Raw genomic sequence first — 21,985 nt, forward strand, 5'->3', positions numbered from 1 at the left:
GTAGTACCTTCAGTTTAGGACAACTGATTTCCAACGTAGCCCAACAGAACAAGTTACAAAGGACAAAGACATAAATCACATTTAAGAATTTTAGAACACTACACAACATCCTAACATGCAAAAAAAAATTATCATCATATACTTAATACGATTTAAAGTCATCCAGTGCTATTTCAGGGCAGCAAAACTGTTAAATTTCTGAATCATTCTTTTAATGTCAATTCAACAAAATGCCAGCATATACAGACCTGAGAGGCATGGTGAATGACCCACTCGTGGCGCGGTCGTGTGGTGAAGTCGTTGATGGAGCTCTTGGTGAGTTTGCGGAGTGATGACACCATGGCCTCCTCTACCTTACCCAGCCACTCCTCCACGTTTCCTCGTGCCTTCAAACCCTGGACAGAAAAGCAAACAAAAGCCTTCAGCTTTTCTGAAATAACAAAACAGCAAAGGGGTGTTCCAGAATGCAAAAATAACAAGTAGAAAATTGATCAGTATGTGAAATCATGATATTTGCTGAGTTAGCCATACCAATATTGTCTGTCAAGATAAAGGAAAGGTCATCATTGTGAAATCTAAGGGAGTCTAGCAGACCATGGATTTTCAACCCTTCAAAAACACAATTTCTTACATTCTGAGAGGCAAATCATGGGGTTGAGAGTGGTTGTTGCCGGTCCTTTGAATGTTTTATATTTTTACCCAACATTTTTATGAAACTCGTGCATCAAGGTTGACTGACTGGTTTAAAACTTTTTCCGTCACACACTCCAAAGTTCCAGAAATTGATGGAAAAACAGGCACTGAGTAGAGTCCTCATCGTCTCAGACTGTCTTACCTTGCCCAGCGGCACCCTCTCCCCCTCAGGTGACAGCATAGCCAGGATGTCATTAGTGCTGACAGTTTTGGGGCCATCATCGTCCTTGTCCCCAGTGGGCGTGGTCTTCCCGTCTCCCGGGGTGACGGCTTGGATCCCAAACTCAAGACGAGCTGCAAGAAATCGACAAGGTCACTTGAGCTTGAAGGTCACAACGAGTCTAGCAGTTTTCCAACATAAAGACAGTATGACAAGAAGCAGATTTGTGACAGTTAATTCTTCTGGATATCTGGCTGTATGATATAAGATGGGCATTTTTATTCAGCTTTTATGTCTAAAATTCTTCTGTCAGAAATCACTGGATAGCTCTTGTTACAAGTAGTACAAGTTCAGTCACCATAACAAACTGTCATTTAAAGAAACAAAGAGAGAATTAGAGACTTGAATACTCTTATTCTTTAGACTAGAAGGCCTTAAATCTTTAAGTCACATATGAAAAAGATGGCCCAAATGTAAGCATGGGTTCAGATCCCACTTCTGACACCATATATGATGTCCTGCTAATTTAAAACATCTTTACTATGAGAAGAAACTTACCGATGGCATCGAAGCACTTCCTGAGGTGAGGCTGCACGGCGTGGGGGTTTCTGGTCTGTGCCAGGATCTCAAGAAGCTCATCGTTGGACAAGAAGTAGAACCTAAAACATAACAAGAAACCATATGGGATGAGATTATCATGATTCTTAAAATAGAAGGTACCATGAACTTTAAAGGTTTGAATGGGCATATGAAATACCAGCTGCATGTATACGGATTCTATGTCATATAATAATAAAAGAAGTCAATTGCATGACAACTGTAGCAGGTAAAAGTATGGCAACTTGTACACAATAAATAAAATTAAGACATACAGTTTTGTTTGTGAGAGCAATTCTCCTGAAAGTAATAGTGTTCACTAACTGTCCAATGTTCTTTATCTTTCTTTCATACCACGTGCATTGAAGTTACTGTGTGAGCATCATGTGTACTGGTATTTCGAGTTACATTACAACAAGTGTTATGTACATCTTGTAATATGATGCTTGATTCACAATTTTTAAATTCTATCTGCGGCATTTACTAATAATAGTTATTTCAATGATTGATAATGTAATGTGTGTAGTGTCTGTGAACATTTGACATACATTTGTACCTGTGACATTGGGTATGTGAAATACCAGTTGATTTTAAGAGTCATTGCACGAGAAAACCAGGCAGAGGCCGGAAGATGGGGGTCGGCCAAATCGGCTCATACTTTGTATGTGAGATAGGTATGAGGAACTATTAACAGCCATATAGTTAAAACCCTCCAGTTATTTTTTGTTATGGAGTTCTGGGACCCCCCTCTGAGACCCTAAAAAATCTAACAATTTATGGCTGAAAATTACTGAAATTACAATGGACACCACGGTAATTCGGATAATGATATGAACATGGGGTTTCTTTTGTCACATAGCATGGGTCTTTGACTTTTACAAAACAAAAATTGAAGATGCAACATTGAAGTTTAAAGGCTATACTAGGGGGTTACCAGAACCAATGAAAACAGAATTTTCATCTTTCTAAATTTTAGTCATTTTTAAGTAGCTTTTTCTCCGTGACGCGGCAAATTTGATAAACGGTTTTACCGTTGCTGGAAAGAGGAACATCTGCTGATTCAAAAACAAGTGTCGTTTAATTGGGCCACGCATAACGCGGGCCGTGAACAAAGGGTCTTTATGGGGGTTTTCCGGGTTTTGGACCATAATAAATTAGCTAACAACGTCTCTTTACGGGGTAAATCATGGACATTTTTTGTGCAGCTGCATGGGATCAATGGACAACTGTTGAAAAATGCTAATAATAATTAGAAATATTCGTTGGGGCTCCACATGGGGGATACAAGGATACCTAAGAAGCAAATTTAACCCTTGTCCTGCTGTGCGCAACATATGTCGCGCGACACATATAGTACCATCTATATATCACCCTGTATAGGTACGATTTGGGGGTATTTCTCGTGCAACGCATCACACCGCAGCGAAACGCAACGAATGCGGAAGTAACTATGCCACTGCAGGGCAAAAAAAAATTTGGGGTCTATGATCTAATTAAGACATGAAATTATTGAAAAATATTGTGCCAGGAATGCCAGCAGGACAAGGGTTAAACTGATTTTACACAATTTATCACATTTTATTTCTAATTTCCATTAGTAACTATCTTTCAAAATTAATTTTGTGCATTCACTTTGTGCTAAATATTATCAAGGCTAAGTATGGGGTTTATCAGAACACCATTTGTGAAACCAGCTACCAAAAAAAAAACACAAGCCACATGGGTGCATACACCTAGATACAAGTACTCCAAATGGACAATCTAGCAATAGGACAAAGAATATGTGGCGTTTAAGCTAAATATAACAGTAAAAACAGTCAAATTCAACTAAAGGCCACTGAAAATACAGGTTTGCCAAATATACTCAGGCTTTCATTATTGGATTAAATGAACTAGTTAGCATTTACATATACAGGAACATCTGATTCTACTCAGCTTATAAGATAAGGAAACTAATTCATAAAAAATCCGTCATCTAAAAACAAATCAGCAGTAAATTTTCACCAAATAAAAATCCCAGACCAGTTAGAATCGCATTACAATATAATGTCAATCAATTCAAATGAGAAAAGTATCTCCATCATTGACTGTACCATCATCGACTATTCCTTGATATATTTATGACAATTCAGGCCTAAATTACTGGATATTTTCATTATGCAAGCATTGGATTAATTCAATTTTTCAAGTATCCTTATGCCCTCCCCCCATGCAGAGCCCCCTTAAACCGGCATAATTTTTGACAACAAATCTATGCATGCATGTTTTTCCTCCAACTACACAAAAACGGCCATATATTGCCCTTCACTGCGACATTTTATGATCGATTTGTATGATCTAATAGACCCATGGCCCATTTATGTGTGATTTGTGGTCCAGTAATTAGACCAGACTTGTTTCTGAATGAACTGAAACATGTCTTCTACCCTGCAAGGATGGTGTTCCTGTTTCTGGGGAACTAAAATTAAGAGAGATGAAAAGTCTCATTTCATAATCTAATGTGCTAAAACTAAAAGGTTGAAAACATCGAAGAGGAAAGAACAATTTAAAAGCACATAGCAAAACACTTCCGGATCCATTTCCTTATATAGCACTGGTCCTATTTTGAAAATAGACCATTTTCTCTAGATCTACAGACCATTGTGCGCACGTTGACATGTAGAAATTTGTTTTAGTTTTCCACATGTGTACTTTTGAGACTTTGGCAAATGAGAAAGAAAAACAAAGTTGTACTAATATCTAGGACAGCTCAACCTGTACCTTCTTTTGGTGTATTAGTGTTTTTGCTTGAATCGGAGGATATTAGTTAGTATTAATATGTTACATCTAGTAAGTGAATTATTATTAACTCTAGAACTAACATATTATAGATCACAGATGTATAATATGATATGTTTTAAAGATGTAAGAATTAAGTATGAAATGAATTTGATTGACTTTGTTTCACTTAGATGATTAGCAGTTAGAATATTTAAATCAAGATTTGGCCAATGACGTTTACAATAAATATGCACGGTTCTCCTGATACATTCCAAATTTTCATGCTCCTGCACCCCAGACAAGTCAGTACAAACGAGCCCTGGCAGACTTTTTGCATTTACGATATGCTCAGTTCATTTAAGATGTTTTCTAAACAATCCAAGTAAAAAGCCTTTCATTTCATGATAATTTCGTAAATAGCAAATTGTACAAGCTGAAAAGACGTTCTAAATAGACAGTGCTAAACTGTTCACTATTCAGAAAGCCACTGTGAGAAGAACGCCCCTCTTGAGTATGAGTGGATTTCAAAGACCTTCCTATCTTCCGACCTACTGCTGACGTATACAGCAATCCTAAATGGCCTGGGTAATTTTTTCAGTGGCCTTCAGTTGAATTTTCTTGTTTTTACGGTTGTGTTTAGCTTTATTCTTAGACCTGTTGCTATAGTGTTCATTTAGAGTACTTGTATCTAAGTGCATGCACCCATGCGGCTTGTGTATATGGTAGCTAGTTTCACACATGGTGTTGTGATAATCCCCATACATAGCCTCCATATTATTTAGCACAAAGTGAATGCACAAAATTAATTTTGAAAGGTAGTTACTAATGAAAATTAGAAATAAAATGTGATAAATTGTGTAAAATCAGTTTAAATTCGCTTTTTAGGTATCCTTGTATCCCCCATGTGGAGCCCCAACGAATATTTCTAATTATTATTAGCATTTTTCAACAGTTGTCCATTGATCCCATGCAGCTGCACAAAAATGTCCATGATTTACCCCGTAAAGAGACGTCGTTAGCTGATTTATTATGGTCCAAAACCCGGAAAACCCCCATAAAGACCCTTCGTTCACGGCCCGCGTTATGCGTGGCCCAATTAAACGACACTTGTTTTTGAATCAGCAGATGTTCCTCTTTCCAGCAACGGTAAACCGTTTATCAAATTTGCCGCGTCACGGAGAAAAAGCTACTTAAAAATGACTAAAATTTAGAAAGATGAAAATTCTGTTTTCATTGGTTCTGGTAACCCCCTGGTATACCCTTTTAACTTCAATGTTGCATCTTCAATTTTTGTTTTGTAAAAGTCAAAGACCCATGCTATGTGACAAAAGAAACCCCATGTTCATATCATTATCCGAATTACCGTGGTGTCCATTGTAATTTCAGTAATTTTCAGCCATAAATTGTTAGATTTTTGAGGGTCTCAGAGGGGGGTCCCAGAACTCCATAACGAAAAATACCTGGAGGGTTTTAACTATATGGCTGTTAATAGTTCCTCATACCTATCTCACATACAAAGTATGAGCCGATTTGGCCGACCCCCATCTTCCGGCCTCTGCCTGGTTTTGCCTGGTTTTCTCGTGCAATGACTCTTAAATACAACTGAAACTGATCTTACCTGGGGAACACCACTCTCTTAGACTCCAGGTACTGCTCCAGACACTTTTGAATCTGTTCTAACAGTGCGTTGTTGTTCTTGAAGGTTTCCAGTAGGCCAGGCTGGGTGCCGGCGCGCAGTGCGTTGGGCAGGCGGTTGACTTTCCTCATCACTTCTTTCCATGACTACAGACAAAGCAGAAATAGTGTTACTAAACAACTAGTTGTGGTTCCTACCTGCCATAAGCTTAGAGATATTTGCACAGAATAAATTATTGTGAAAAAATGAAAACAGTTATTACCTCCTATTTCTTTGAATGGACATGTAGAAATACTAACTTTAAGTTAAAAATTTCAAAAGCTTGAAGTCAATTTGCTGAAAAAATTGTTGTTGATTTAAAAAATATCTACAGTTTGAAAAAAGGGCATTGTCTTCATTACATACACAAGTTGAGCTATAAAGAGTAATTAATTAAAAAAGGCATTTACTATCATGATAATTCTAAGTACATGGACAGCTGTAACGTGAACTTTTGCATAGTTTTTCTGCGTGTTAGAGCCAAAACCTACCTTGTCAACTGTCATGAACATCTTGGCCTCTGCTGGAAGTTGTCTCTGGATGTCTGGAGCGCTGAAGATTGACTCCAGGTAGAGCCAGTTCCTCTGGCAAGTCAGCCATTCATCCTGAAGTCACAAAAAAACACACATCAGCTTCTGACAGATGGGTATTCTACTACAGATTTCATTTAGAGCATTTTTGAACATCTATGCGTAACTGGACCTAACTGCAAACTGGAATTCACATGTTGTATGTACAGGGCAGTAGCCATCTCCATTTGTATAGTTTGTATAGTCATTAGGTCACACAGTTTCATGTACTATGCACTATAGCATAGTGGTCCACTGGAGGTACAAAAATTAATGTAGTCCACTGGAGTACATCAGCAGAACATACTATGGCTGTGTGAAACCACAATGTATGCATAATATGATACTTTGGCAGAACATCTCATTTAAGGTTTTTAATGACCACATCCTGTCTATATTTTTCAAATGTTGTGTCGGAAAAGATATCGTCTGCAACGGGCAAAATTCTGATGCAACGTTCACCAAACATCAAATGAAATGCGTGAAAAATTCAGGTTTTACGCAGCGATAGTACATTCTGCCGATGTGCTGTCCCCTGGTAGTGGTGTGTGTTCAACTACCATAACTGGATAATTTTTGTGGAAGAGCCTCAACTCACCAGTGTGTCGCTGAAGAGGCGCAGGTTTCTGTCCCACTCGTCCACGCGCGGCTTGATGGGTCCAACGTGGCGTGAGCTGGCGATGGTGGACACGTTCACGATGCTGTCATCCAGAACCACCTGGATGTCGTCTGTCCCGCCCAGGATGAACACGTCTTTAGAGTCGCGATGAGGCAGGACGATGAACTCGGTAGTTTTCCACGAGTCTTCCACCTATATTCAACACAGAGATAACACATTGTTTGACTTTTGTAGTCTTTTTTGTTGTTAAAATGCACTACTGCTCCTACAACATAAGTACAAAACCAGGACAACAGAGGAAATGTAAAACAGTAAGAGGAATCCACCATTTACTCTCTTCTATTGACTGAAATCTAGCAGAAATTGATCAACAGAAATAACTTTCATGCAAAGAAATGCATGAACCTGTACCTAACTTTGTCCTTGTAGCAATTAACATCTTTAGTTGGTGTTTTCCTGTGTATTTCAGTGGAATTTGGTGGATTTCAGTGCTTAGTGAGACCCTTCTTCCACCCTTCTTTACTGATATTCCTTAGCTAAATCTAATGTTGCTCTTGACAACAATTGATTTCTCATTAAAAATAAACCCAAACATACCCATACATGTACTATTTTCCTGGGTTTCAATGAATGAATGAATGTTGTTTTCCAGTTGATTCCGGTACATTTCGGTGCTTAGTGAGACCCTTCTTTACTGATTTCCCTCTGTACACTCCTTACCTTCTTCAGCATGGTTTCCAGCGCTGCCTCTCCTGATGCCTGACCAGAAACCTCCTCAAGTTCAGTCTCATGGTCAAACGCCTCAAGGTCGACCAGCTTCTCCAAGGTCAGGGGTTCCTCGGCAGTGAACTTGTGGTTCAGGATGGTCTCAATGATGTCCCAGTGTCGCTGCTTCAGGGCTGGGTTCCTCAGGTTGGTGATGGTTGGTACCTGGAAGGAACATGTACAGTGAACTTACAAACCATTACAGCTCTGACTTCATACCTTAGCCTAGGAAAAAATGTTGTGTTTCTGATTCAGGGCCTGGAAAGAAATAGTCAGTAGGTAGGAATTCTTTTCCATGGCCAGCTGTGGACCCATAGAAAGACTAAGATCAGTGGCTTTTTGCCAGGGTTTGTCAGGAAATCTGAAACATTATCTTCTTAGGCCTTACAGATCTAATTGTCTATGATGATTTTAGCCTTTACAGCTTCTAGATTTTAGGAAATTATTTAGTGCTTGCTACTAAGCTTATTGGATGGTAAATAAATGATAAAAGAACTGAATGAATGGATCATGGATTGATGAATGAATGAATGAGTAAATGAATGGCAGTCAGAGATAGCAGTCTAGTGTGCACAACACACAAAAATATAAACAGTACTTCACTTGTTTAGGAATTAGAGTCATTGAATTACAAATGAATGTAGTTTTTGAGACAGTAGTTCAAAAGTTTAAAGGAAAGAAAAAATGAATAAAAAACGAATGATTGAATGAATGAATGAATGAATGAAGTCTTGGATTCTAGTTTGTACTGACCTTGTCCCTCATAGACTCGACCTTCTCCTTGAGAAAGGGTACCACAGTGTTGGGTGGTAGGCCCTTCTCTAGCTGGTACACAGACTTGCTGTACTTGGTCACCACTTGGTTCAGGTTCTCTGGGTCAATCGCCTCAAACTCCATCTGAAACAAAAAAACAGCCCAACATCAGTACAATAACCCAGCTGAGTATATACCAGGGCTTGCGCAAGCACCCATTTTTCAGTCAATTGCAGGAACTTTGTGATGTATGATGGAAATGTTTTTAAACCAATCCATCAACCGTGGTGGACAAAAATCTTGGGTAAAAGCATCCAAAGGACCACCAACAAACACTCTCAACTCCATGATTTTCCTCTTAAATGTAGGAAATTGCATTTTTAAAGGCTTGAAAATCCAATATTTGTAACTCTAAGCCTTGGTTTTTAAAGATTCCTAGAGAAGATATCCTACAACAAATTCCACTCTACAATAGTTCATACTAGGAAAAACAAGACTTGGCATATAAATACATTAGGCTAAAGTTTTTTTAAAAATGTGACAATAATCCAGTTTACCTCAAACCATTCTTTGAGTAGCTTGTCCCAGTCTCCAATGGACACCCACAACAACTGCTTCAGTTTCAGTTCAGCATGAGCTTCTTCTAGTTCATCAAACCTGGTTACTTCAACCTACAAAAAAACAAGGTTAAGAGATCAACATTCATCCTAATATATTAGTTCAAACATGCTAGTTTTAGTTACAGGTAAACAAAAAAAGCAGGTTCATAGTTTGGACTGTGCATGCACAGTGTGATGCATTGCGGGTAATATGTAAATGTTCAAGGCCCCTGTTCAAACCTTTAAGTTGCTCATTATGTAACAATTGGGTCCTAAAGATTTGATATTATAGCAGGCCTGAAGTTCCAAATCTATTTTCATAGGAAGACTTAACTTTCATTCTAATGCTATCAACTTAGTAAATTTAAAAAGTAGTTTTCAAATCTTGAATCAAATCTGACAGATAGTCTGTAGCGTCCTCAGTCTTAACTCAGGCTTACCTTGAAGTTTTTCTGGTACGTCTTGTACTGGAAGGCTCTCTTCTGTAGGTCTTCCATCTGACCCATCATGTTCTGAAGACGCACGATGGTCTTCTCCTTGTCTGAGTTGATGTCTAGGATATTTGGATCCTGAGAGGAAAAATAAGTCATATTATGAAGTACGTTCTGCAATACATGAGTTCAGCACCAAGGACAGGTACCACCAGAATTTTGGTAGAATGTACCGCACCTGTGCAAAACCTATTTCTGTTGTATATGAGGTTACTGTTGCTTCAAAAATTTTGTCTGTTGCATAAGATATCTTCTCTGACACAATATTTGAAAACTACATAAAGGGTATTATCCTTTAATATGCAAACATAAATGATATGTTCTGTAGATTCTGAAGTATGTTCTGCCAATGGCAAAGTACATTAAATTTTGCATGTTCTGCTGATCCAATGTGCTAGTACCAATAAGATTCTTGTATCTACACTAAGCATTGTGTACTTGTGAACCCTTATTTCCCAGTATCACCCTACAAAATAGTCTTAGAGAAGTGCTTGTTCCTCACCTGTGCTTCTGATTTGACTGTGCGGACTTCCTTGCCGAGCTCTGCGATGTCCTTGTCCATGTGAGTACAGAACTTGTCGATGTTGGCGTCTCTCTCACTCACTGCCTTGTCTATGCAGTTCCGCACTCCTGTTTTAAAGTAACAATCATTTGGTGAGAGACAGAAATGTGCCATGATATCTGAAAGTATACCTCACAAGTTCTAGTTCCTTCTTTGTAAGAAAAGTCAAAGCATGCGATTCCCTTCAAGCAATGTAAATTAGAAGATGTGCCCTTTGGCAGAACATAACATCTGTGTATATAATATCACCACAGTCCATAATATCGCCACCTTGAGAAAAAGTGTGCTTAAAGATATTTTTACTGCAACATACCCTAGGTATGTACATTTGAGGTGTGCAGGAGTGCATACCAAAAGTATGTTTCAGTAAAAATATCTTAAAGCACACTATTTCTCAAGGTGGCGATATTATGGACCCTGGTGATATTATGGACACGGATGTTACATAATATTATAAATTGCACTGAAGGAACACACACACAAACAGACAAGCCAAAAACTCAAACAGTACCTGAAACAGTCGAGCGTAGAGTCTGGTACACAGCAAAGTCCTCGGGTGGTGTCGGCACCTTGTATTTCTCTATCAGGTTGTACATCTCTGTCACAATACTGGCCTCTTCATCCAGGCCATCAATCTGTAAACATATCATTTCACATAGTTAGAAACAGCAGTGTGTTTGCTCAGATATTGTACCACAAACAGCTAGTCTTATTGATTGGCAGAAATGTTTACTTCTTTTAAATTAGTAGAAATTACATAAACCATAAATGTATCTCACACAAAAAGAGCAGGACATTTTTGTATTACTTATTATCAGAATATTTAGTTCTATCAATAAAATAGTCATCATTAACAGAGGACATACTTTCTGCAACAAAATGACAAGACGGCAACATTTTAAATCACTAGGTCTTATGTAAAAGCCATGTTATGATTCCCACAATGCAAAAATAGGTAAATATATAAAAGACTGCTTTGTTCTTAGAATACATGCAGAAACTCGTGATTAGCCCCACTTTATCTAAGTGACTTGTGCTAGCCCTTATTGTTTGAGTAATTAGGATATGTTAGGTTTTCTTCTATATTCAGGTCTTATTCAACACGTTTATAATTGTATTGTTTGTCATTTTTTGTACTTTGCCATACATTGTACTATGTGCAATTGTCGTGCAATAAAGTTCTCCTAAAGTTCTGTACGTAAAAACCTCCGCCCCAGTCAAAAAATGACTGTTTGACTCACCCTATCTTGAATCTCGTCCAGGAAGGTTAGACTCTCCACAAACTCCACAGTAGTGGTGGGAACGATCTCCAGTTTGTACTGAGCATCCTGGGACTCCGCTATCACTGCATCCATCTTCTTCTTAGACAACACTGGCAGCAGCTCATTGATAACCTGGAAAATAATAACAATGGTCCAACATGAGCCACAAACAACCCCACTCGATTGTAACACTTTATCAAAGACTTGTACTATCCTTTATTGTTTGAATAATTAAGATATGTTAGGTTTTATTCGACATTAGGTCTTATTCAACACCCACATTTATTTCATTGTTTGCCATACATTGCACCTTGTGCAATTGTTGTGCAATTAAGTTCTTCATCATTAATGTATCCTAGGTTTCAGAACACTGCAATAATCTCAAGCTTGGCAAGTTTGTAAGAAGAGACACAGTTGAGTAAAGACTTTTCTAAAATCTCCAGAAATGTCATAGTTACTTTGAAATTAATGACATGAAAAACATTACACACGGGTATATCACAACTGCATCAATTTACCCATTTTCAAAATTGTAAGAAAAGTTTTAAAAAATGAAAGCAAAATGACCAATTTGGGGGGCCTGGGAATTTGTACTATGTTTTTCACCTAAATATTGAGAAAAATGGCAATACAATTAATGTATTATCATATCATCTACACACCTACTGTGGCATAGAATGGAAAGTTGAATTCAAGTAAAAATAAAGACTGCAACGGTCCAAACTGAGCCACCAACATAACTTAGTGTCCTATGTTAGAACTTGCAATGATCTCAAGCTTGGAAAGTTTGTAAGACAAGACACAGGCTTTTATAAAATCTACCAAAAATGTCATAATTACTTTCTAAAATTCTCAGAGAATTGGAGCTGTATTAATCATTGACTGCTTTTACTTACATCCAGACAGCGTAGTGGGGATGGAATCAGGTCGCTCTTGAGTTTCTTGGCGTCCACCATCAGCATACCCAGGGCCTGTTGTACTGCAATGGCCACTGCCTCTCGGTGTTGGCGGTGGTAGCGCTGTAGCGACTCCGCAAAGAACGCCACATCTGCAGACACATCATAACGTTAACTGTGAATCAAAACTCTTCCCAACAAGGCAATGAGAGATTGCAGACTACACCCCCTTACCCATACTGCTCTACCAGAACATAAACAAACTGCACTGCAGAAGCATACTCAGATCAGGTCGCTGAAAATTGTCATTTCTGAGGGAAACATAGGATGTTAATAGTCAACCAAACCAAAACCCTACAACAAGGCAACTAGAGATGGCAGACTTCACCCCCTTATCAATACAGTTTTGTGGCCATTCCATTCCCATTGACAAACAAACAGCAGCACTGATGCGTCAATGAAAGTTAGAAGTCCAGGTAATGAGACAAATGCACCACAGTTTCAGCACTAAGGACAGGTCCTCAGTACTACTACACAAAAAATCTGTTGTTCAAGCAACTGGATAGGTTTTGAAAACTGTCTGGCATTTCAGGTAGCATCCACTACTTTTCATCAGTGACAAAATATTTCGTGAATAGTTCCAAACAACTAGCTATATAGAAGTTTGTGATATCTGACAGAAATTTGACACGATGGTAAAAATGACTGACCATATTGTGTTTGGAATGGTATTACAGCTTTGGTTTAGGTTTTCCTTTTCTTTGATGCATCAGATTTCATTTGACTGTTCTCCACCTTTTGTTGCTTGACTAAATGTAATCTTGTCCTGTGTAAATGTATGCTGGGCTCCATTGGAAAGCAGCTTCTACTAGCTGAATGGGCTACCCAGCCGTTTTATGATGAAATAAATAGTATTAAACTCATAATGTTAGTAATGTATATACCATGGTCTTGTTCTTTGATGGCTGTGAGGTCTAGTGCTTCGTTCTCCTGGAAGAACAGTCGGAATGGCTCCAGGGCCTCGGCGTACTGACTGGCCGCGGCGAACGCTGCACTGACCGATTCCTGGAAAACAACAGGAAAATGTTCTCAGATTCTAGATAATAAATGGTTGAAAAGTGGTCAAATGTTTCTAGTTTTATACTGTACAACAGTTCTACAAGTATAATTTGTGGAAAGTTGAACCTATGATAAGGACTTGAGTTGAATTTATATAATTATTTATTCATTTCTTGAGATTTTCCAATTTTCAGAAGGATTCACATAACACATGACTATGACACAACTTATCATCACATGAAACCTGTTGTCCAATGAAATAGCTAAATCTGAATTCAAGTCTAATAGCTAGTACCCCAAACTCGGGTCTAATACATGGGAGATGATTCGCATGCTGATTTGAGCTTCTTGTAAATAAAGAATGGTTCGAACAAACAAACAAACAAAAAACAAATACAAGTCCCTGATTGTAATCCAGTTACGGATGAGTGACATGTCATTGATAGTTTGTGACACAAGTTTTGTTACTTACCCTGATGTTGTGGATGATGCCCTGTAAGTGTTTGTCATCCTCAAACATGGTGGCCAGACTTGGCCCCTCCCCACAAGTCTTCTCCTCAAACTTGTTGTTTATGATGGGCCTGGAGACAACAGAATGAGAAGGTTTTTTTATTCAACAATTAGTGATTTTTTACATCTGATGTTTCAGGGACTATTGGTCACCTTCTTCAGGGCAACAATGACTGGTTCTGATTTGTATTGCAGCTAGGTGTTGCTGCTGCAATTTTACAAAATGCAGTTTCAAACGTAGGGTGTTGTCAGTGAGATAATTATAATAATATTGTACATATTGCCATGTACAGTTGTAATAATATACAGGTTTTAGTTAATTCTCAAGAATGCACACAACAGTAATATTTTAGTTCACAGAATAGTTTCTCACTACATATTTAGTAATACAAAAAGTTACTACTTCTTGCTTATGGAAAGTTGTTCCTTTTTTTGTCACTGAATACATTCCACAGTCACTGTTATTGTTGAACTTAACCGGTACCAAAAGGCATGTATTACTGACCTGGTGAAGGCATCAAAGTATGGGTCTGGTACAAGGTTGGCAACAGACAACACTGCATCCTGGAACCTCCGAATCACCTATAAATACAAGCAACATTGTTAACGGGCACTCTTATGACTGCCATACTCATAATCCTGCAAAGATTTGAAGTCAGTCCCTTTAATATGGGCACAAAATCTAATCTTACCAATTTGAAAGTAACAGTTACTCAAGAATTTTCAGGTAGCATCCACTACCTTTTGTCAGTGACTTTGAAATGTTGTTACATGGATGTCTAACCTTCATCAAAATGTTGACAACACTATGACTATATTGTAAATCACAATTTTTTGGCGTTACTTTTATATTCACAGTTAACTTCTGTATCGCGAACTTATCATTACCATGAAAAAATAATTTGCTAAACTTTCTTTTGGTTGCACCCTCCACCGCTGCAAATGTATAGTTCTGCGAATGTGTCAATTTTTCTCAGACCATGAACTTTTGCTATCACAAACATAAAGTGATAAAGCATTCATGAAGTACTGTACCTCTCCTTGTCCCTCCTGGAAGTCGCTGAGGTCAGGCTGGAAGTCGATGTGAGTTGTGTTGAGCTGGAACTCTGTCACAAACAGAGGAGGCAGGACTGCCTCTGTCTCCTCACCCAGGACTCCACTCACTACTGTCTGAGTCTCAGTCTGGGGACACACAATATAATAAAAGTTTAAGTCCTCCCCACAACCATTGGACCACACATTAGTACATCTCTACAGAAGGGGGCTAGTCCACTGGTAGTGGTGTGTGTTGAACTCCCATACTCTTTCCCAAATGCTGAGTGCTAAGCAGAGAAAGTACCATTAAAAAAATCTTTGGTAGAACTCGGTCGGGAATCGAACTCAGGACCTACCAAATGCAAGGCGAGCACTCAACTGGCTCGACCATTGCACACAAGATACACACAACATATACACAGCAAAAAACACTCAAAAACACTGCAAATTTTTTAATCTCAGTGATAATGAATGATGTTACAGTATATTTAAGAAAAAGAGCAGGAAAACTACCTTCTTGTCGATCTCCACCTCATCCTCTTCCTCGTCCCGTGGTTCTTGTCTGATGTCGTCGACCCAGCCCTGTATGATGGCCTGGGTGGGTGTGTTCTGCAGCTGCTCTGTTAGGTAGTTCAGCAGTGTGGAGACAGAGTTCACCGCCAGAACGTGCATGGTGTTCACCACCAGGTAGTCAGCCAACCGGATAAAACAGGTCAGCCGTCTGGAAAAAAACAAGTTGTCGTTTTGTCCAATACCAGTATGAGAGATGTCAAAATGCACACTTAATTATAGTATTTACACTTATTGATGCTGTATATAGTAGAGGGGATTCACTCCTCAAGCTAACGGACATCTTGCACGCGCAGTCGTCCCTCAGTAAGACATCTGGAGCCGCATAGTTCCTGTTTTGAACTTTTATTCAGCCTGTCACACTTGATGCTGCTTACTAATTAATATCGAGAAATGGATGGCCAAAATTACATGCTCAAGACAGTGATATTAAGTTTAACTTAACAACTTTTAGATTTAACATACTGCATTCTGAACTGTATTAACGATTGGTACTGCATCATTTTGAGAGATTTTTTTTTACTGATATTGCTTTTCATCCTTTTCTTAACACAAAAAGTTTGGAAGGCAGATGTTTAAATAGTTGGTGAATTAAAAGCTGTATAAGAGAACTATGTTGTACCTGCAGTGACTTCTCTTGTTGGCCTGTTCTGTATAAGTCATCTTGTCTGGGGCATCACCATAGATATCCATGTCACTCTGTAGCAACATGCTGGACATGGCTGTCCCTGGGGCCAGGGCACCATCCTCTGTACACACAAAAAAAATGTATAAGACAATTCAAATAAGAAATGCTTCTACTCGTAAGACTGCATCCTCTGTATACACAAGGAATGTAAAAATGTATTTAGACAATTGAAATAACAAATGCTTCCACTCCTAAGGACTCCATCCTCTATACATAAAATTTAAAAACAAAAATAAAAAAAATACAAGATGGCAGCACCCATGGACCTAACATAAAATAGTACAGGTTTTACATTTACAATACATTTGCAAATCTGGGATGAAACACTAGTTTGAACATAAAAAGAATATGCCTTTGATTCTTGTCATTTTTAATATATTAGCTTGAGATGTTGCCAAAAACTTAAATTATTAAAACTAATTATCAGATTTCCTTGAAAAGCAAAAATCTCTACAATATTTTGTTCAATGACATGCATAGATCTGCAAAGAATTGTGATTTTAGCCATAATTGTATCTAAAAAAAACAACTAATCTATATTCAGTGTATATGTTGTACACTGGGATGGTATCACATAGGAGTTCTTCGACAAACCTGGGTATCCCCCCGGAGTGTCGGTGTCGTAGAAGTAGTCGTCAGGCGTGAAGCCGGCTTCCAGCAGAGCCGTTCGACATGCACTGCGGACAACTTCCTTCACCAGATCTCGGAACTCTGACAACCGACCAGCAACCTGAGTAAACAACAACAACAACATACTTTCATCTACTGTCTAATAGAATCAAACCTGGAATGAAGAATATCTTTATTTCCATATGTCAAATACTAAACACTTATTCATTAAATCAGATGTAGTTTACTTTCTGTTAGTCTCATAGCTACATTGTCTGTTTGTGCTTGAAATGGTTGTAACCACAGGGCCCACTGAAAACCACCAAGTATAATATATAATATTTTTATACAGTTTCCTGGTTAAATAAATGGTATTAGGAAAAGAAAGACAAACTATATTGTAGTACCGGTCGCTTCATTTGACCTGAAATTTTACCAACTTTATCATTTGACCTGAATTTTAAATTCTACTCGAGTAATACAGCGTACCTGCAACCATACTTTTACGATCACGGATATAAACTAGAGTTTTTTAATTTTTCTAATGACCATACCTCGTTCAGTTGTGTGATCTGTGCCTGGCGGAAGTCCTCCAGTGTGTAGGTACGTCCCTTCTCCACCTTACACAGCCCCATGTCACTGATCCTGTAGCACATCTCTCGCACATTCAGCAATGCTGGGCGCAATGACTGGAAAACAGAGAATAACACATTAGACAAGACAATCTGAGATGGCAGACTTCACCCCCTTTTCATATTCCTTTGTGACCCTGTGCCACTGAAAACATGAGTATTAACACATAATTTTGCACGATCAAGGCCCTGGGCTGCTATGGGCTTTACAAATATATTAAGAAGTTCGTTTCAGCACCAAGGACAGGTACTCTCACATGTTATTAACAAAAGTCTACTAGTACTCTTTGAATATACATGTAGTGGCAACAGAAATGTGTACATTTTGGAAACTGCACATTATTATCCAGCAAGTATATCATTGACCTACTAAATTTTCTTCTCAATCCTCTTCTCAATTGAAAATATTAGTTATTTATACTATATATACTAAGTATTGAATTGCTAGCACTTCATTCATGTAACCTGTATCTTGTTATATTCTGTTTGATCTTGACCTCATGACAATAATTAAAAGTGATCTGCAGGCAGATCTGAGTATTAAAATTTTCACAAATAAACAATGACTCAAACAAACAAACAAACAAAGGTACAACATACCGCATTGACGATGAAGAGGTTTTCGTTCAGCCTCTTGCGACACTGCATGATCTTCTTGTGCCTCACGTTCTTCCTCCACGTGGTGAAGGCCTTCCACTTGCGGAACAGATAGAAGACGGGGATCTTGATGAGTTGTTGGTAGTAGCCGTGCTCCTGTTCCCACCGGTCCAGGTCTGTAAACTCTGCCTCCCCACCCTGGACGTGTGTCACGCCCTTCTGACTGATCGTGGAGTAGTCGTTTCTGTCGATGTTCTCGTGGCTCACAATCCTGCGGAACATAAAAATCCATGAATAGTTTCATCAGGTTGGTAAGTCCCTGAGTAAAGAAACTCTTTTTGGACAACCAAGTGTTTTATTCACAGCCAACGTTTCGGTGACCATCTGTCACCTTCCTCAGGGCAAAAATTACGGGTTCACATTGCACTGCAGCACAGGTGTTGCTGCTATAGATGCATTCCCAAATGTACAATATTTATATATCTACACATCTACATGACATGTAGATGTGTAGATATATAAATATTGTACATTTGGGAATGCATCTATACATTGTATAGCAGCGACACCTGTGCTGCAGTGCAAAGTAAACCAGTCAGAATTGTTATCCAAAGTTAACTAATATGGACTTCAGAACTTCAAAGAAAACGAAGGTAAATAACCTCAGAATAAACTGAAGCACTATGTTTTTTTTTAAATGTACAACCAAGCCATGACTTTTGTCCTTACTTGAGGTTGTAGGGGTTGTACTCGATGGATGAGTGTGCCACAGCCGGGGTCATGTACAGGAAGCCAATACCAGGCTTCTGTCGCACAAGCTGGACAATCTGGGGGATATCTCTGAAGCCGGACTCGATCAGATCTGTGATGTCCTGGACCTGTCAGAAACAAGGAAACAAAAAACACTTAGACTCAGAATTCTCAGAAAAATTATTGTTAGACTAAACGTCAGTTTCAGCACCAAGGACAGGTGCTATGTCATTGTGATTACTTTATTACTTGCCGTTCCTGTTTACTTCATGTAATTCTTTTTGTGGTCTTCAGCAGTAAGTCTTGTTTATCATCATTTATATTCTATTGATGTTTTGATTTTGACTGGGATATACAAAGGAAACTTCCTGTTTACCTTTGTCATTTTACATGTACCTTACTGTAATAAATCTGACATAAACAAATAATAGAAGTCTTTTCTGTTACTGTAAATCACAATTTTTTGCATAATTCTTATTTTTGGGTTTTTCAGTCGCTTCTGCACCATGAACTCATCATTAACGTGAACAAATAATTCGCCGACTTTCTTTTTACTGTAACTGCAGCAACCGTATTGTTCCGCAAACATGTCCATTTTTCTCAGACTGTGAATTTTTACTACTGCGAACATAAAAAGTGATTTACACTACCTTGGGAGAAGCGATGGTTGCTCCTCTGGTGTGCAGACGCCGGCCACCGCTGGAGGGGCGGGGCTCTTTCGGAGGTGTGGGAGAGATGGTGGGGGGGACCTCACCGTTAGCAGAGCCGTTCATGGCGGCCTGTGGGAGATACAACATATTAGCATCATGTAGGTGACAGACAACAGAAGATTTATACTGTAGTCAATACAGTTTTGAGGTTATAATGTTGAAATTCGCAGCACAAAAATGATTATACTAAATTACCTGCTGCATCTGTATCTTTCTTCAAACCTGCATCATATCTGTATCTGTATAGCTGGTGTAACTGTCCTTCAGAATAATACACCTGGCTTTGCAGGCAAGTGGCATGACAGGTGCTGGTTATATATATTACACTGAACGACCTGTTACACCTACATGTACATGTTTGTAACTATTGTACATCTAAGCTATCTAGTGTGTGAGGGTGACATTACAGTACTTGGTGACAGCGAGTTCCACTCTACAATAGTTCTAGGAAAAACAAGTTTTTCTAGGAGATAATCACAGCCCTGCACCTGAGGCATCGCCAAAAAATAGTACAGCAACAGACCTGTTTGTGCTGTAAGTGTTCAGGAAGGTCGGGCAGTGGAGAGGTTGTCGTAGGCGGGGGTTCTAACGGATCCACCGTGTGAAGTTTGCGTCTCTTGCCAGACGATGTGGGACGAGCCTTGCCATTGGCTACGGGAGAGGGGACGATCTTCCCCTGCGCGAGTAAGGCTTGTCGCGCTACCTGGTGGATGTATGCAGGCTGGTTTCTCTCCTGGTGGGACTGTAACATCGGCTGTGGACAAACAGATCACAGTTATATTGTTGACAACATAATTCCAAATACATGTAGTTCCAAAATCATATCCAGTTGCTTGAGTAATTGCTTTTTGGCATATCTTATTACCTGGATATCTAACCTTCGTCGATGTTGACAACATAATACATTAATGCAATATAGCAGGGTTTGAAATACTCATTTTTCTTAGGTTGCCCCTTAAACATTAAGGTTTGATAACCCAGTTTTAATAAAAATCAATCATTAGCTATTCTACTTACGGTAGTAACTTGATAACAAAGAATTTGAATGAATGAACACACGAGTCTCAATTAAAATTACACCTGATATATTCATTTAAAAATGCCTTGCTTCATTCTAAGGATGGCTGCTATACCTTTTCTTTAATCCTACGTAAATTGCGTATCATCTCTGCCAACAAAAAATAGCAAAGGCAGCACAGAAGGTAAGATTTTGCAACGGAAAAGTATCCGATGTTTTTACTATTGTATGTTTCTCATCAATAATGTAACGATTCTTTATTACAACTTATCCAAGTGTATACAAACTTAAGGTCAGGATGAATAAAACATGGTACGCTTTCTCTCTTCATGACATGCAAATATAAATCAGGATATACCAAAGGTTCCAGCTTGGGTGCGATGGGCTGTGCCCGCGTGTTCATCTGAGCTTTGGTCGGTCCTCTCATACGCAGAGCTTGTGTGTTGATGGGAGCCTGTTGTGGTGCCATGGACACTAGTCTGGCTTTCAACTGGGACGGGTCCATAGCTGTAATAAAACAAAGCGTTTTTGCTTAGTGGGATAGATATTGTACACTCCTAGCGGGATATGAAGGTACTGCAATATTGGCTAATGCTCGATGAATGCCTGTGGCTATAGGTCAATTTTACACAATTTGCTTTTTATGAAGATCTGATAAAGTAAGATAAAGTGCATATTATATGTACTATATCTACAATGACAATTATCTCATAATAGTGGGTGTTTTGTCTATCTACATCAGAATATATTGGACAAATTTAAGGTATAATTTCCAGGGTACATGGCATACTGTAGCCGGACTGGCATGCGGTGGGGCTGAAAATAAAAGTGTAACACAGAACAAAACGAAATTTGTGCACCGTTGCACTATCTGAATCCAAGTCTGGAAGTATACTTTTAGGTGATGTGACTTAGTGAGTACCCTGTACATGTTTCAGTGCATGGTCTCTTGTTGTGTTCATGTTTTTGTGATATAATCCTGTGCAGGTATAGCTACCAGGTTGTTGATGGTCTTGTAGGACAAGGACAGGCATGCCTGTCTCATCCTCTTCTGCATGGTAGGCATTATGTATAAGTAGATAAAATAGTAAGAATGAAAAGTTTGACATTTTCTTGAATACTAATTGATACATAGAGTGCTTTCTCAGACTGCTACTTTTGAAAAAAAACCCACAAAGCTACAAATAACAAATGATATGCAGTATTTTCAGGTCTTGAACTAATAACTTTAAGATTCAAATCCTGAATTTTATTGTTGACTTCTAGTACATGTAGACTACAGGTAAATAAAATCCTGTTTATAAGGTTATTTTGTCAGTTGTTGCATTTTTGTAGTCTCTACCAGACTCCTTTGCAGGCTGAATAAATAGTAGAAATCGGCAAAGGGGGAAATCATTGGCCAGAGG

General features: G+C 38.7%; 2 protein-coding genes across 2 annotated transcripts in view; both read right to left on the minus strand.

The window, feature by feature from the left end:
• LOC109468769 (dynein heavy chain 6, axonemal-like) overlaps window positions 1–19,628 on the minus strand; it is a 48,443-nt gene extending 28,815 nt beyond the window's left edge. Inside the window, exons 1-25 of the mRNA XM_019767090.1 lie at window positions 19,502–19,628; window positions 18,831–18,979; window positions 18,105–18,372; window positions 17,427–17,561; window positions 16,858–16,993; window positions 16,198–16,324; window positions 15,519–15,726; window positions 15,006–15,152; window positions 14,476–14,552; window positions 13,933–14,041; window positions 13,346–13,466; window positions 12,402–12,553; window positions 11,485–11,637; window positions 10,755–10,878; window positions 10,184–10,311; window positions 9,631–9,759; window positions 9,149–9,262; window positions 8,592–8,735; window positions 7,794–8,003; window positions 7,053–7,265; window positions 6,377–6,490; window positions 5,829–5,992; window positions 1,412–1,512; window positions 836–987; window positions 249–395 (exon numbers count right to left, since the gene is read on the minus strand). Coding sequence (XP_019622649.1) covers window positions 249–395; window positions 836–987; window positions 1,412–1,512; window positions 5,829–5,992; window positions 6,377–6,490; window positions 7,053–7,265; window positions 7,794–8,003; window positions 8,592–8,735; window positions 9,149–9,262; window positions 9,631–9,759; window positions 10,184–10,311; window positions 10,755–10,878; window positions 11,485–11,637; window positions 12,402–12,553; window positions 13,346–13,466; window positions 13,933–14,041; window positions 14,476–14,552; window positions 15,006–15,152; window positions 15,519–15,726; window positions 16,198–16,324; window positions 16,858–16,993; window positions 17,427–17,561; window positions 18,105–18,372; window positions 18,831–18,979; window positions 19,502–19,624 — 3,645 coding nt within the window. The 5' untranslated portion in view covers window positions 19,625–19,628. The remainder of the gene's footprint in view (window positions 1–248; window positions 396–835; window positions 988–1,411; window positions 1,513–5,828; window positions 5,993–6,376; window positions 6,491–7,052; window positions 7,266–7,793; window positions 8,004–8,591; window positions 8,736–9,148; window positions 9,263–9,630; window positions 9,760–10,183; window positions 10,312–10,754; window positions 10,879–11,484; window positions 11,638–12,401; window positions 12,554–13,345; window positions 13,467–13,932; window positions 14,042–14,475; window positions 14,553–15,005; window positions 15,153–15,518; window positions 15,727–16,197; window positions 16,325–16,857; window positions 16,994–17,426; window positions 17,562–18,104; window positions 18,373–18,830; window positions 18,980–19,501) is intronic.
• A 308-nt stretch (window positions 19,629–19,936) lies between these two features.
• LOC109468437 overlaps window positions 19,937–21,985 on the minus strand; it is a 3,427-nt gene continuing 1,378 nt past the window's right edge. The window contains exons 3-5 of the mRNA XM_019766683.1: window positions 20,896–21,086; window positions 20,085–20,315; window positions 19,937–19,945 (exon numbers count right to left, since the gene is read on the minus strand). Of these exons, the coding sequence (XP_019622242.1) occupies window positions 19,937–19,945; window positions 20,085–20,315; window positions 20,896–21,086 (431 nt within the window). The remainder of the gene's footprint in view (window positions 19,946–20,084; window positions 20,316–20,895; window positions 21,087–21,985) is intronic.

This window comes from Branchiostoma belcheri, unplaced genomic scaffold (genome assembly GCF_001625305.1).
Source record: "Branchiostoma belcheri isolate BF01 breed outbred unplaced genomic scaffold, Haploidv18h27 scaffold2, whole genome shotgun sequence".
In the NCBI taxonomy this organism is placed as follows: Eukaryota; Metazoa; Chordata; class Leptocardii; order Amphioxiformes; family Branchiostomatidae; genus Branchiostoma; species Branchiostoma belcheri.